Below are 12,650 nucleotides of genomic sequence, written 5' to 3'. Positions count from 1 at the left end.
CCGGGCCAAGTGGCATAGACGCCTTGAAACCCGTGGCTTTTCTTAAACCATTAAGTCAAAGAATTACCAAGTCGTCCAGTATTTCTACTACTCGTGAGGCATGAGAACACACACTCACATCAACCCTGACTGCCCACAAGCACTTGCAGCAACACTATTCACAGCAGCCAACAGCAGCCCAGCCAGCCAGAAAAACTGCCCAGCAATAAGAAGGAATGACATTGATGCTGTTAACAACACAGCAATGGAAGCAGTTAGCGACAGCCACGTCCTAAGATCCCATGGCTGCGGGATGTGCCATGTCAGAGCAGGCACATCTAGAGTCAGAGAAATGCAGTCAGAACCATTAGAGATGGTTGTGAGCCACCATGTGACTGCTGGGAATTGAAATCAGGACCTCTGCAAGAGATTATAACTGCTGAGCCATTTCTCCAGCCCCTTCCAGTTTTTAAAAAAGGACTTTCAACCAAGCCAGAACAAGAAGCTTTCAGCACAGAGAAAAGCCTAGATGTATTAAGATAGTTTCAAAGCTGAATTTTAGTAAATAAAGAAGTAACACACTTTACCTAGAAGAGAGAAGAGATTACCCACTCAGTCCAACTTCAAGTGTAACCAGAGGCACCATGATTTACTTCCTACAGAAAATGCATTCAAGTGTAAAGACATCATACACAGGAGCAGCAGCTTAGCCACTCCAATCAAACTCTGTTGCAGCAAGCTGTGCAGTGTGGAGGCTGGGCCCCAGTCTCCTCACTGTTAACCAGGAGGTCCACCTATATGGTAACTATGTTACCATTAAAATCTGTGCAAACCTAAACTGGTGCAATTGTCTGGAAATAATATGGCAGCATGTGGTAGAAAGAAACTAGTTAAGTATTTCAACTTTTAATGTTTATCTTTAAAACAAATTTATTTCAGGGGAGATAGATGGACGGACAGACAGATGGATTGATGGATGGATGATAGATGATAGCTAGGCACTGGGGGGCAGGGAATGTTTATGTGTATGTGGGCACGTCATTGTATATGTGAGATCAGAGGAAAACTCTGCATAGATGATTCTCTTTCCACTTTTACACGTGTTTCAGGGATCTGACTGCATTTCCAGGCTGGTACAACAGAGGCTTTTATCTGCTGGCCCTAAGAGAGCTCAATCCGAGAGAAAATAAAAGGTTAACAACTCAAATCTCTGACAAAATCAGAGCATAAGAAGCCCAAAATTACTAAACCCTAATAGGATGACTACAGAAAATAATTGGGTGTTGTGTGATGGGAAAAAAAATTAGTAAATAAAAAGGATACTGTCTTTCTAAATGTATATAGTGTGTGTGTGTGTGTGTGTGTGTGAGAGTGTGCGCGCGCGTGCGCGCAACAAAAGGCAGTTTCCCACTAATGAAAGTGGTGTGAGTTGTAACTCTAAAAATGGCTATTTTTTTTAACTACAAATCTTTTAAAAATGTATCAGTGGGGAAAAAAGATAAAATATTAGGGGTAGAAATACAAAATATTGATCACTTTGGTAAGGTTCTAACTGTACTAGTTTCTTAGAAGTGGTTTTGACATGTATCCTAAGCTAGGCATGGTAATACAAGTATTTAGGAAACAGAGGCAGGAGAAGCTCCATTAATTTTGAAGCCAGCTTGATCTACATAGTGAGTTCCTGGACAGTCTCCAGGGCTACGTTAAGGAGACGCTGTCTCAAGAGAAATAACAATTGTGTCCTATTTTACTTTGTTGGAAAAAACCCACAACCAAAAGTGACTCAGAGAAGGGAAGGGTTTGTGGGGTTCGTTTTCCTGATCACAGTCCATCACCGAGGGACGGCGGGGCAGGGCTCTGAAGCACAGCCACAGGGAAGCACTGCTTACTGGCTTGCTTATGCTCTTTTCTTACATAGCCTAGGACCACTGGACCACCTGTCCGCCCACCTGCCCACCCAGGCTGGCACTGGTCTAGAAGGCTGGACCCTACCCCACCAATCATCTACCAGGAGTATGCCCTTTCAGCCTTGCCTATAGACCATCTGATGGAAGAATCTCCTAAGAGAGCTTCCTTCTTTCCCAGAGGACTCTAGCTTGTGTTGACACAACAACCAAACCAAACCAAACAGCTAACCCAGAAAAAGAACCTTGGGCTTGCTGTAGATATCTTTGTGATTAAAATTTTAATCAGTGTGCATATTATACCAATACACTTTTTTTCTCCAATGATTGGGATAAAAGGCTTTAAGTCTGTGATTTTACAAAATACTTATGAAAATCCAGACGTATCAAATAGTTCAAAATCCTTTTGCTGACACATTTATCATTCCAGTTCTTAATTTAAAAATTCCCAAGCAGCCGTCACTTTAAAATTTTGTGTGCAGTATCTGTGTTGTCTTTGAGAGTGTATGGCATGTGTGCTGGTGCCCTCAGAGCCCAGAGAGAAGGGTGGTGGTCCCCTTGGAGCTGGTTTACAATGGCTGCCTAGATGCAAGAGCAGGGTGTGCTCTTGGCTGCTGAGCTATCTTTCCAGCCTGCAGCCTTCACTTTTACTGTGTCAGCCACACAATGACCTGAGTCACACAACCAACCACCACAGCTCCTTCAACTGCGGATAATCTGAAAAGGGCATCTGTCTGGCTTCTTTGTTTTCTTGTTAGTCACACAAATGAGGACTAGGACAGGTATGTACTCATCAGAATCCAGTCTCATTCCCAAGGGCAACAAGGGGGACTTGGAATGTTATCATACTCAACTCTAGTGACAGGTGAGTCATAGGAAATGGTTTCTGACAGTCAAAAAGTCTCTTATCAGCAATTTGTATGGATTAAACAATGTCAATGCTTTTGTAGCAAGAAAAGTTGGTTTCTGTAACAATACTATTTGTGAAGAGGTCTTTTGGGACCAGGAAGGTCCCTGAGCACAGCTGCATACTGCTTTACTTAATCCTTCTCTGTCTATTCAAGGCCGATGACTACACTCTGATTTCAAGTTAGAGAAAGAAAATTACATTTACTATTTATCATTCTTTTTGTTTTAAAGTTTTATTTATTATTTTTATATGTGAGTACACTGTAGCTGTCTTCAGACACACCAGAAGAGGGCGTCAGACGTCATTACAGATGATTGTGAGCCACCATGTGGTTGCTGGGATTTGAAATCAGGACCTCTGGAAGAGCAGTCAGTGCTCTTAACCATTGAGCCATCTCTCCAGCCCCCACTATTTATCATTCATTTTGCAGCACGTATTATTCATTTATTGTGTTCTGAGCTGTCTTTGTTTAAATGTGTAATCCATCCCTGTGAGAGCAAAACTGCCATCAGTCAGCACTCCCCACAGCCTCCCAGATAAACTCTGCTTCTCAGCTCAGTCACTAGCTGCACACCTAGTGGGTTTTGTTTGTTTGGTTTGGTTTCTTTTGGTTTCTCCAGACAGGGTTTCTCTGTGTAGCCCTGGCTGTCCTGAAACTCACTCTGTAGACCAGGCTAGCCTCAGAAATTCTCCTGCCTCTGCCTCCCAGGTGCTGGGATTAAAGGCGTGCACCATCACTGCCTGGCTGCAGACCCAGTTTTAATTAATCAGTCTTTACGTTAATATGCTAAAGTCATAAGCAAAACTGAGACATGTTTAGCAGCAGTCAACCAAAGAACACATATTATAATTACCCTCTCAAACTCAATCCCTGATAAACCCATTGCTCGCCACAGAGCAATGCTTCCTCTATCTGCAACCGAACACATCCCATGAAGAATGTCTTACCTGAAACTACCATAGACTATAAGAAGAATGGATATCAGAAATGTCGACACTTGACTGGAGTCCACCAGGGAATAGGCCCTAGAGAAATAAAAGGACAGACATTAAATCACAGGCAGTAGATTCTCAAGACTCTGCCTTTAAGAACTGAGATGTACATCAGCATTAGCGAAAATAACATTCCTAAAATGAGGCATTCTAGATTAACCAAAGATACTCGGACAGCTCCACGGAGAGCTAACTTCCTAGGATGGAAATATGGTGCAAAAAGTCACCCCCATTACATACACTCACACAAAAATTACATTTTATACACGCCTGTAACATCCACTACCAACCAGAACCTACCCCAGTGAAAACACACTTTTCTGAGCTGACAAAGAATAAAAGTACTCTGTTGGCCTGACTTAACGGTGAGATAAAAACCACATCTCTCTCACCCACTCCTTTTCTTGTTTCTTAATGTCTATTGATTATCTCCAACTGGACGTGGTAGGGAGAGTCTAAAACTAGTTTCTATTTTGTAGCTAGTTTTTATACATGATTGTCTAAAGAAACTGTCTTCTTCCTGCTAGCTGCCTCTCTTATGGCCTGGACCTGGAGGAATGGCTGTCCTACAATACCACACCCTCAACTCCAGTCCCACTAATGCCTGGGCTCCCACACTCAAAATCTTGTTCTCAAGCATTTCCAGGAACGCACAAATCACCAGTCCCGGGCAAAACAAGTATACTTATTTTATTTTTATTTAATATTTTGTTTATTCTTCTCACATACATTACATCCTGAATGCAGTTTTTCCTCCCAATCCACTCCTCCTGTTTCTTTTCAGAAGAGAGAATAGGCCTCCATGGATATCAAAAGCAGGCAAGAGTCAGAGACAGCCCTGCTCCCACTGTTAGAATTCTCCCAAGAAGAATGAGCTACACAACTATAACACATGCAGAGGGCCCAAGTTAGTCCCATGTAGGCTACTTGGTTGTCAGTTCAGACTCTGTGAGCTCCTATGAGCCTAGGTTAGTTGGTTCTGTGGGTTTTCTTGTGGAATCCTCGACCCCTGACTCCTATGACCTCACCCTTCTCCTTCCACAGGATTCTCCAGATCCACCTGATGCTTGGCTGTGGATCTCGCATTTGTTCCCAACAGCTGCTGGATAAAGCCCGTTTGATGACAAGTATATTAGGCTTCTATTTATGAGGAATCACTTCATTGACATCATTGTTTAACTGCTAGTATGTTTGGTTCCGTCCTAGCATTCTGGGCTATCTAGCAGCTGGTTCCTGGCCTTCAAGGTAGTCTTGGGTATGGACTTCCACTCGTGCCATGAGTCTCTACTTAGATCATACAGTTTTTGGCCACTCCCACAAGTTCTGTGCCCTTTTAACCCCAGCACATCTTGTAGGCAGGATACATTGTAGGTCAAAGGTTTTGTGGCTCAGCTGGTGTCCCAATTCCTTCACTGGAAGTCCTCTTGCCTGGTTACAGAAGCTGGCCGGTTCAGGCTCCATATCCCCCACGAGGAGTCTTACCTAGTGTAAGACTTACACTTGTGCATTCTGGGGGCTGCTATCGCACTATAGATGTCAAGCTCATCCCAGAAATGAACCCCCAATTCCAGTTGTCTCTCTTAGTATTTTCTTTCATCCTCCCCTGGTTCCCTGAGGGAACAGCTATCCTATGTCCTGACCTATGAACCTACTCACTTATAAACGGTATCCGCTATAAAGTGAAGAAGAACCATGCCACCTTCCACAGGCCTTCTGGAGAAGCTAAGAACAAGGAGGGTTCAAGAAGGGATGAATCAACCTCCTCTCTGCAGAGAGGAATTTTTTTTTTTAATTTAGAAAATTTTGGTGTTTGAGACAGAGTGTCTCTCTCTGTGTGGCTCTGGCTGTTTGGGAACTTGTTATTGTAGATGAGGCTGGCTTCAGACTCAGAGATTCTCCTGCCTCTACCTCCCAAGTGCTAAGATTAAAGGCATGCATCACCAGATGGGGATTGGACATTTGAAAAAAAAAATGTGCTATCACTGAACTACATACATTCCCCATTCCACTGACTCTACAATATGTAGGGGGCTTATGTGCCAGGTATTCTGAAAGCCACTTGGGAATATGGAAATAATTGGTTTCTTGGTCCCTGCCTTATCAAGTTTTCTTTTTTTTCTTTTTGTTTTATTGTTTTGGTTTTTTTTTTTTTTGAGATAGGGTTTCTCTGTATAGCCCTGGCTGTCCTGGAACTCAACTTTGTAAACCAGGCTGGCCTCGAACTCAGAAATCCGCCTGCCTCTGCCTCCCGAGTGCTGGGATTGAGTTTTCTAAAAGGAGCTATCGTTCTCCCCCTTAACTGAATGTAGTTGTGAAGTGCTGCACAGAGGAGAAAGATAAGAACAGACCTGTGTGGGGGTGGGGGAGGCAGACCCATCTAAGAATGGGTTAAAAACGGTTTCTAGGGAAGCTGGACACAGAAAGAGGAACTACATGAGAAAAAAAAAGCGCAGAGAGCAACAAAGGAGAAGAGTCAGTTGTGAACACACAGCAGTGAGGTATGGAGGGTCAGAGCCCAGCAGCTGCTCTGTGCTGGAAGCTTATCGGCTGCCTTGTGATAAGTGTGAGCACAGGCCTGTGTGAGTTAGCATCTTCACAGCAGTGGGAAGAGGCCAAAGATGGGGGCTGGGAACCCTCCAGAGTTAAACATCAGGTAGGAGGTAACACTAGAAAGAAAATCTAAATGGAGAAAGAAAAGGAAGGATCTAGGATGGCAGGTATGTCATGAGGCCGCAGGGTCAGCTCTGCTGACTTTTAATCTGCGATCTCTCTCGGCTGACGCCCTAACCTCTTTATCTGTCATCCTTTCCATCTGTGACCTGGGGATGACAGCCACAGTCTGTGAGAGCTGTTACTGGGTAAAGGAGTACATCATATAAAGAGATCAGCACAGTTTTACTCAGTATTGTTTGCTTCACATGGAATGGAGACCTCTGCAAAGACCCCTCCCTGCACACCCCCTCAGAACCCCTTCTCAAGACAAGGGTCTCCCTGTGCAGCCCTGGCTGTCCTGGAATTTGCTCTGTACTTCAGTCTGGCCTTGAACTCAGAGATCTGCCTGCCTCAGCCTCCCAAGTGCTGGGTTTAAAGGTGTGGCTATGGTCTAGCTGGCAGAGAGTATCTTAATGGACTGTTGGGTATCAAATGGGAACTGGTAAGAAATTCAAGTTAAGAAAAACAGTGATAGGGCTGGTGAGATGGTTCAGTGGGTAAGAGCACCGACTGCTCTTCCAAAGGTACTGAATTCAAATCCCAGCAACCACATGGTGGCTCACAACCACCCATAATGAGATCTGATACCCTCTTCTGGTGTGTTTGAAGACAGCTATAGTGAACTTATACTAATAAATAAATCTTTGAAAAAAAAAAAAGAAAAACGGTGATAGTTGGAAAGGAGAGCAGGGGGCTGGAGAGATGGCTCCACGGTTAAGAGCACTGACTGCTCTTCTGAAGGTCCTGAGTTCGACTCCCAGCCACCACATAGTGGCTCACAATCATCTGTAATGAGATCTGATGCCCTCTTCTGGTGCATCTGAAGATAGCTATAGTGTACTTAGATATAATAAATAAATCTTTTTAAAAAACCAAAAACAACAACAACAACAAAAAAAAAAACCGAAAGGAGAGCAGAATGGCAGCTGTATGCTGACTGTAGTCACCTAGTGAAGAGGACAGGGTAGATGCAGAGGAACATTTTGTATGTGCTCTAATACCAGCCCTGTGCATGTGCAGGGGGAAAGACCAGGGGATCAAGGCCATCCTTGGCTACATCTGACCCACATGAGACCACTCACTGCCATGTCCCAACTCTTATTTTTAAAGACATAATAATAACATCTCATTGAGGTCCATAGCTTATCTTTAGGATTCCGTTTATTTAGTTACCTTTGTGTATCTGTGCACACACAGGTGTGTGACACCCTCAGGGTAACCCAGTCACCATTTATCAGCAGTCAATGCTTTTATCTGCTGAGCCATCTAGCCAACTCTGCAGTCAGTTTCTGAGCAGTAGCCATTACAAATATATCTAATATTCATGGGTATATGTAAAACAAAACTTAGTTGAAAGTTCGCAAGGCTGAGATGGCTCTAACCTTAAGTAATCAAAACCAGGTAGCATACTACCCAATCAGAAACTGCCAACTAATGTCTAACTGGAACAAAAAAGCCTAGTCCTACTCTTGCTAGTTATCGCTTCTTTCTTGTTGGGACTGAGCCCAGGACACCGCTCATGCCTGGTTGTTCTCCCTACCCCGTCCCTTATCAACAAAACCCAGAACTGCTTCCCCCACCAAAAAAAATCTATTCTAGCTAATGGGAGAAATGGCTCAGCAGTTAAGAGCTCTTTTGGAGGATCTGTGTTGGGTTCCCAGCACCCAGAGGGCAGCAGCAGTTCCAGGGTATACAATACCCTCTTTTGACCTCTGTGGGGGCTAGACACACATGTGGCACACATACAAACATACATGCAGACAAAACACACATACAATAAAAACAAATGCTATGAAAATTCTGCTAGAGCAAACTATTTGTGCATTAAGGACTCTTGAACTCAGGACTTTAGGTTGAGAGTCTGTGTGTATGTCAAGCTCTGGTGGGTGAAGCAGGAAACTGAACCACCCATGCAGTGTGACAGGTCTACCAAACTGCCTCCAGAGACGGCACACCATTTTCACTCATATCAGGAATAGATTCAAATTCCTACATCCTCAAGCTATGCCATGGACACTGTGTTTGAAAACCATGTTAGCATGATTTCCATTAGCCTTGAATTTTTAATGTAGTTACAATTTAGATTTTGTTAGAAATGAGATTAGGCAGCTGCTTGCATGGCGTTCATAGGAGGTATTTTGAAAAGCAATTTCAATTGTTTTCTTCCCCAACTAGAGAGAGAACGAAGAGCTCTCCACCGGGCTTCCCTCCTGATGGTGGCTTATGGAGATGACTTGGCTTTTATATTTGCGGTGGATTAAATATGCTTGGCCCAGAGAGTGGCACTAACAGGAGGTTAGTGGTGGAGGTGGAGTTAGGTGTGGCCTTTCTGAAGGAAGTATGTCACTGTGGAGACAGGCTTTGAGATCCTCTTCTAGCTGTCTGGAAGAGAGTCCCCTCTTGACTGCCTTTGAATCAAGATGCAGAACTCTCAGCTCCTTCTCCAGCACCATGTCTACCTTGCTTCCTGCCATGATGATAATGGACTGAACCTCTAAACCAGTAAGGCAGCCCCAATTAAATGCTGCCCCTCAGCCAGGCACTGGTGGCGCACACCTTTAGTCCAGGGACTTGGGAGGCAGAGGCAGGCAGATACTGAGTTCAAGGCCAGCCTGGTCTACAGAGTGAGTTCCAGGACAGCCAGGGCTACACAGAGAAACCCTGTCTTAAAAAATAATAATAAAAAATTAAAATAAAAAAAAAGTGTTGTCCCTTATAAGAGTTGCCTTGGTCATGGTGTCTCTTCACAGCAATAAAACCCTAAGACAAGACAGTATTCTTGCTTTTGGGGGGCACAGTTATTACTTAAAAGGTTAATGACTTAGGCAGGCAGGCAGAAGGAAGGGGGAAAGGTAGGTAACTGTGTCAATAAAATGGGTGTATATTTGAGGAACTGTAGGAAATTCTGCTTAGCAACCTTACTCTACAGCTTCTTCCTGTCCTCTGCTTCAGACTTTCAAAGCATCCCCAGAAATGTGTTGTACCTCAGTCCTTTAGCGAGTCTGTTCCCAATGACTTTAAATACACAATAAACATAAAACTATGCTCTTATGAAATATACATATTCTTATGAAATGCAACAAGAAACTAAATATATGAATTGAAACATGTCAAAATCAGGTCTGCCAACTACACTTTACAGAGACGGGGAAACTTGGCCAGTGATATGCTGATGCATGTGCCGTGCTGAGCTCGAACATCTGAGAGTCAGTATGAAAAGCATGGGTTCTCTAAGCCTCACCAGGCCTTATCTTTAACAGACAAAGCCAGGAAGCTCCAGGAGCCCTCTAATATCCAGACATAGGCGTGTGTCCTGAGATTGTGAGAGCCATGCTGGAAGAGAGGCGATTAAGATGCACTGAGCTGCATCACCAGCAAGTGTGTGTGACACTAAAGCATCCCACCAGGCTGAGACAGACTATGGAGTAATGTGTCCTACACCTCAGTCACGTCTGTGGCAGGGCAGTGAAAACGTCCTTTCTTGTCCATCACAAACCCAGCACTCCTAGTCCAGCTCTGCAGATATGCTGCCTTAGGCCAGCCTGTCTCATGCCTTTTGGTTGAACGACCATTTATACTCCTAAAACTGAGGACTCCTAAAAGTTAGGCTTTTATTTGTGTAAGCTATAGTTTATGGTATTTATTGTATTAGAGATCTAGTAACTTGATTATCTAACCCTGTAATCAGAGCACCTAGAAGGTGGAGACAAGCTCAGGACCAGCACAGACTCCATAGTATCATCAAAACAAAACAGCAAACAAATAAGAAATTGAGAAGTTTAAAATATCCATTAATTTTCTTACAGTGAAATGGCTGTATGTTACCGTAAGACTTTAAACAGCACACAATTGAGAAGAGCCTTCTCATACATCTCTGCACACATCTACAGCCTGCTGCCACACACGGCCAGGCTTGCACTGTGGGGAACCCGGCCGTAACCTAGACACACAGCTGCAGGAGAGAAGGTGTTTAAAGCTTTTTCAAATAACTGAGGGGTGGCTTTCTCTAATGTTCATGGGGCAGTGTTATTTTGGTGTTGGTTTTTGTTTGTTTGTTTGTTTGTTTGTTTGTTTTTTGTTTCTTTGTTTTTCCATTTTTTGAGACAGGGTCTCACTATCCACTCCAGGCTAGCCTTGAAAATAATGATCCTCCTGCCTCAGCCTCTGGGACTGTAGGCATGAGCCACCATACTTAACCAGAGTAACTTTCTAAAAGGTGGGATTTTGAAAACCTGTCTACAGAGTAACAATAATGGCAGGACTATATTACATGTCAGCTGAATGGCCTATTTTGTACTCTGGGTGATCTTTTTATCCATGGAAGGCTCTGTAACAGGATGCAAGCAACGCGTAAGCTGCCAGTGCACTACGTTCATACAGCTCTTCAAAAAAGTTTCCAGTTTTTCTTTTACAACATTTGAAGGTTGCCATATATTAACTGCCATTCCTAAAGCTCACAGCAAGTAAGAATCCCCAAATCTCCGATTTCTATTCGAAGGCTGATCAAATGTTACAATTAACAAGGTTGATTTTGCTTTGAAAAACTGACAATACTTATGTTTTACTAACTGTGCTCTGTCCACCACATTCTTACAAGTAAAAATGGCACCTTCCCCAAAAGAACAGGTCATGTCAACCCCAGCTGGTGTAGCACACAGCTGCACAGGGGCTTGGCTAAGACAAGCAGTGACACTCTGACATGTGCACAGATGCTTGTGGGAACATTAAACTATGTGTGCAAGGATTGAGACAAGGAGTCTCTACTGCTTTATCAACAACATTCTAGGGTGAAACTGGCCGTAAAAACAAAAACAAAGGGGTGAGCTGTGCGGGGCTGGGCTGAGGGGCCGCTGCAGGGCTCTAGAGCTAGGGATACGGCCTGTCGTGGGGCGATAAAGCAGGGAGTAGGGTTGTAACCGTGCGGAGGCTGGGAGAAGGGGCGCGCCGTCCCGAGGGCACATGACCATACGGAAGAGTTCCTGCGGCCTTCAGGCGGCCTTGCCGGACGCCTGCTCCAGACCCATTGCCCTGGAAATTTAAGCAAGTGTTGTGGTCTCCAAACTGCCCGGAAGCTCCGCAGTCACCGACGGGACCAGAAGTGGCATGACAAACAGTACAAGAAAGCCCACTTGGGCACAGCCCTGAAGGCCAATCCGTTTGGGGGCGCCTCTCATGCAAAGGGAATTGTGCTGGAAATAGTAGGGGTTGAGGCCAAACAGCCAAATTCTGCCATCACTAAGTGCGTCAGGGTGCAGCTCATTAAGAACTGCAAGATCACAGTGTTCGTGCCCAATGATGGCTGCCTGAACTTCATTGAGGAAAATGATGAAGTTCTCGTTGCTGGATTTGGTCGAAAAGGTCATGCTGTAGGTGATATTCCTGAAGTCCACTTTAAGGTGGTTAAAATAGCCAATGGGGGAAAAAAAAAAAAACAAAAAACAAAAGTTGCATGCCCACTGAACACCACCATGGTTGGTAGTGCAGTGAGGAGCTACTGGGTTCATGTGACCACCGAGGGGTTTTCAGGTGCTAAAGAGTTCCTAGGACCACAGTATGTTTTTGTTTGTTTGGTTGGTTGGTTGGTCGGTTGGTTTGGTTTCTTCCTTTAAGAATTGATGGGGGAGGGGCCTGACGAGTTGGCTCAGTGGTTAAGAGCACTGGCTATTCTTCCAGAGGAAAATGGTTCAATTCCCAGCACCCGAATGGAAGCCCACAACTGTCTAGCTCCAGTTCCAAATAAGCTGGCACCCTCACACACACATACATGCAGGGAAAACACCAACTCACATCAAAATAAATGGATAGGTTATTCCAAACAATACAAGCCACTGACATTTGGCAATTTTAGGATAGATGTTCACTGTATGCACACAACACCTTCAGTGACACACTTCTCAGAATGAATGCACAATGTGTGATTGTATTTTGAGCTTGAAAGAATCGGTATCGTGTGAAATAAAAATTGAACAAATTAATCATTTACTGAAGGGGACGAAGGTAAGTTAAGAGTCCTCAGGAGGAACAACTGTGTGAGGCACAGGGTACAAAGCAGTGCAGCGCAGCGCAGTGCAGTGCAGTGCAGTGTGGTGGAGAAACACAGAGCTATGGCAAGGGTTACACAGCTCAGGAAGTCAGCAAACTACAGCCAATCA

General features: G+C 44.2%; 1 protein-coding gene across 1 annotated transcript in view; it reads right to left on the bottom strand.

Annotated features, from left to right (window-relative positions):
- Positions 1 to 12,650, bottom strand: part of Sppl3 (signal peptide peptidase 3) — an 87,267-nt gene that overhangs the window by 33,410 nt on the left and 41,207 nt on the right. Inside the window, exon 2 of the mRNA NM_029012.2 lies at positions 3,742 to 3,819. Coding sequence (NP_083288.2) covers positions 3,742 to 3,819 — 78 coding nt within the window. The remainder of the gene's footprint in view (positions 1 to 3,741; positions 3,820 to 12,650) is intronic.

This window comes from Mus musculus, chromosome 5, assembly GCF_000001635.26.
Source record: "Mus musculus strain C57BL/6J chromosome 5, GRCm38.p6 C57BL/6J".
NCBI classification, from domain to species: domain Eukaryota; kingdom Metazoa; phylum Chordata; class Mammalia; order Rodentia; family Muridae; genus Mus; species Mus musculus.
Note: the sequence above shows the minus strand (reverse complement) of the source record. Positions and strands in the feature narration are given on the sequence as shown.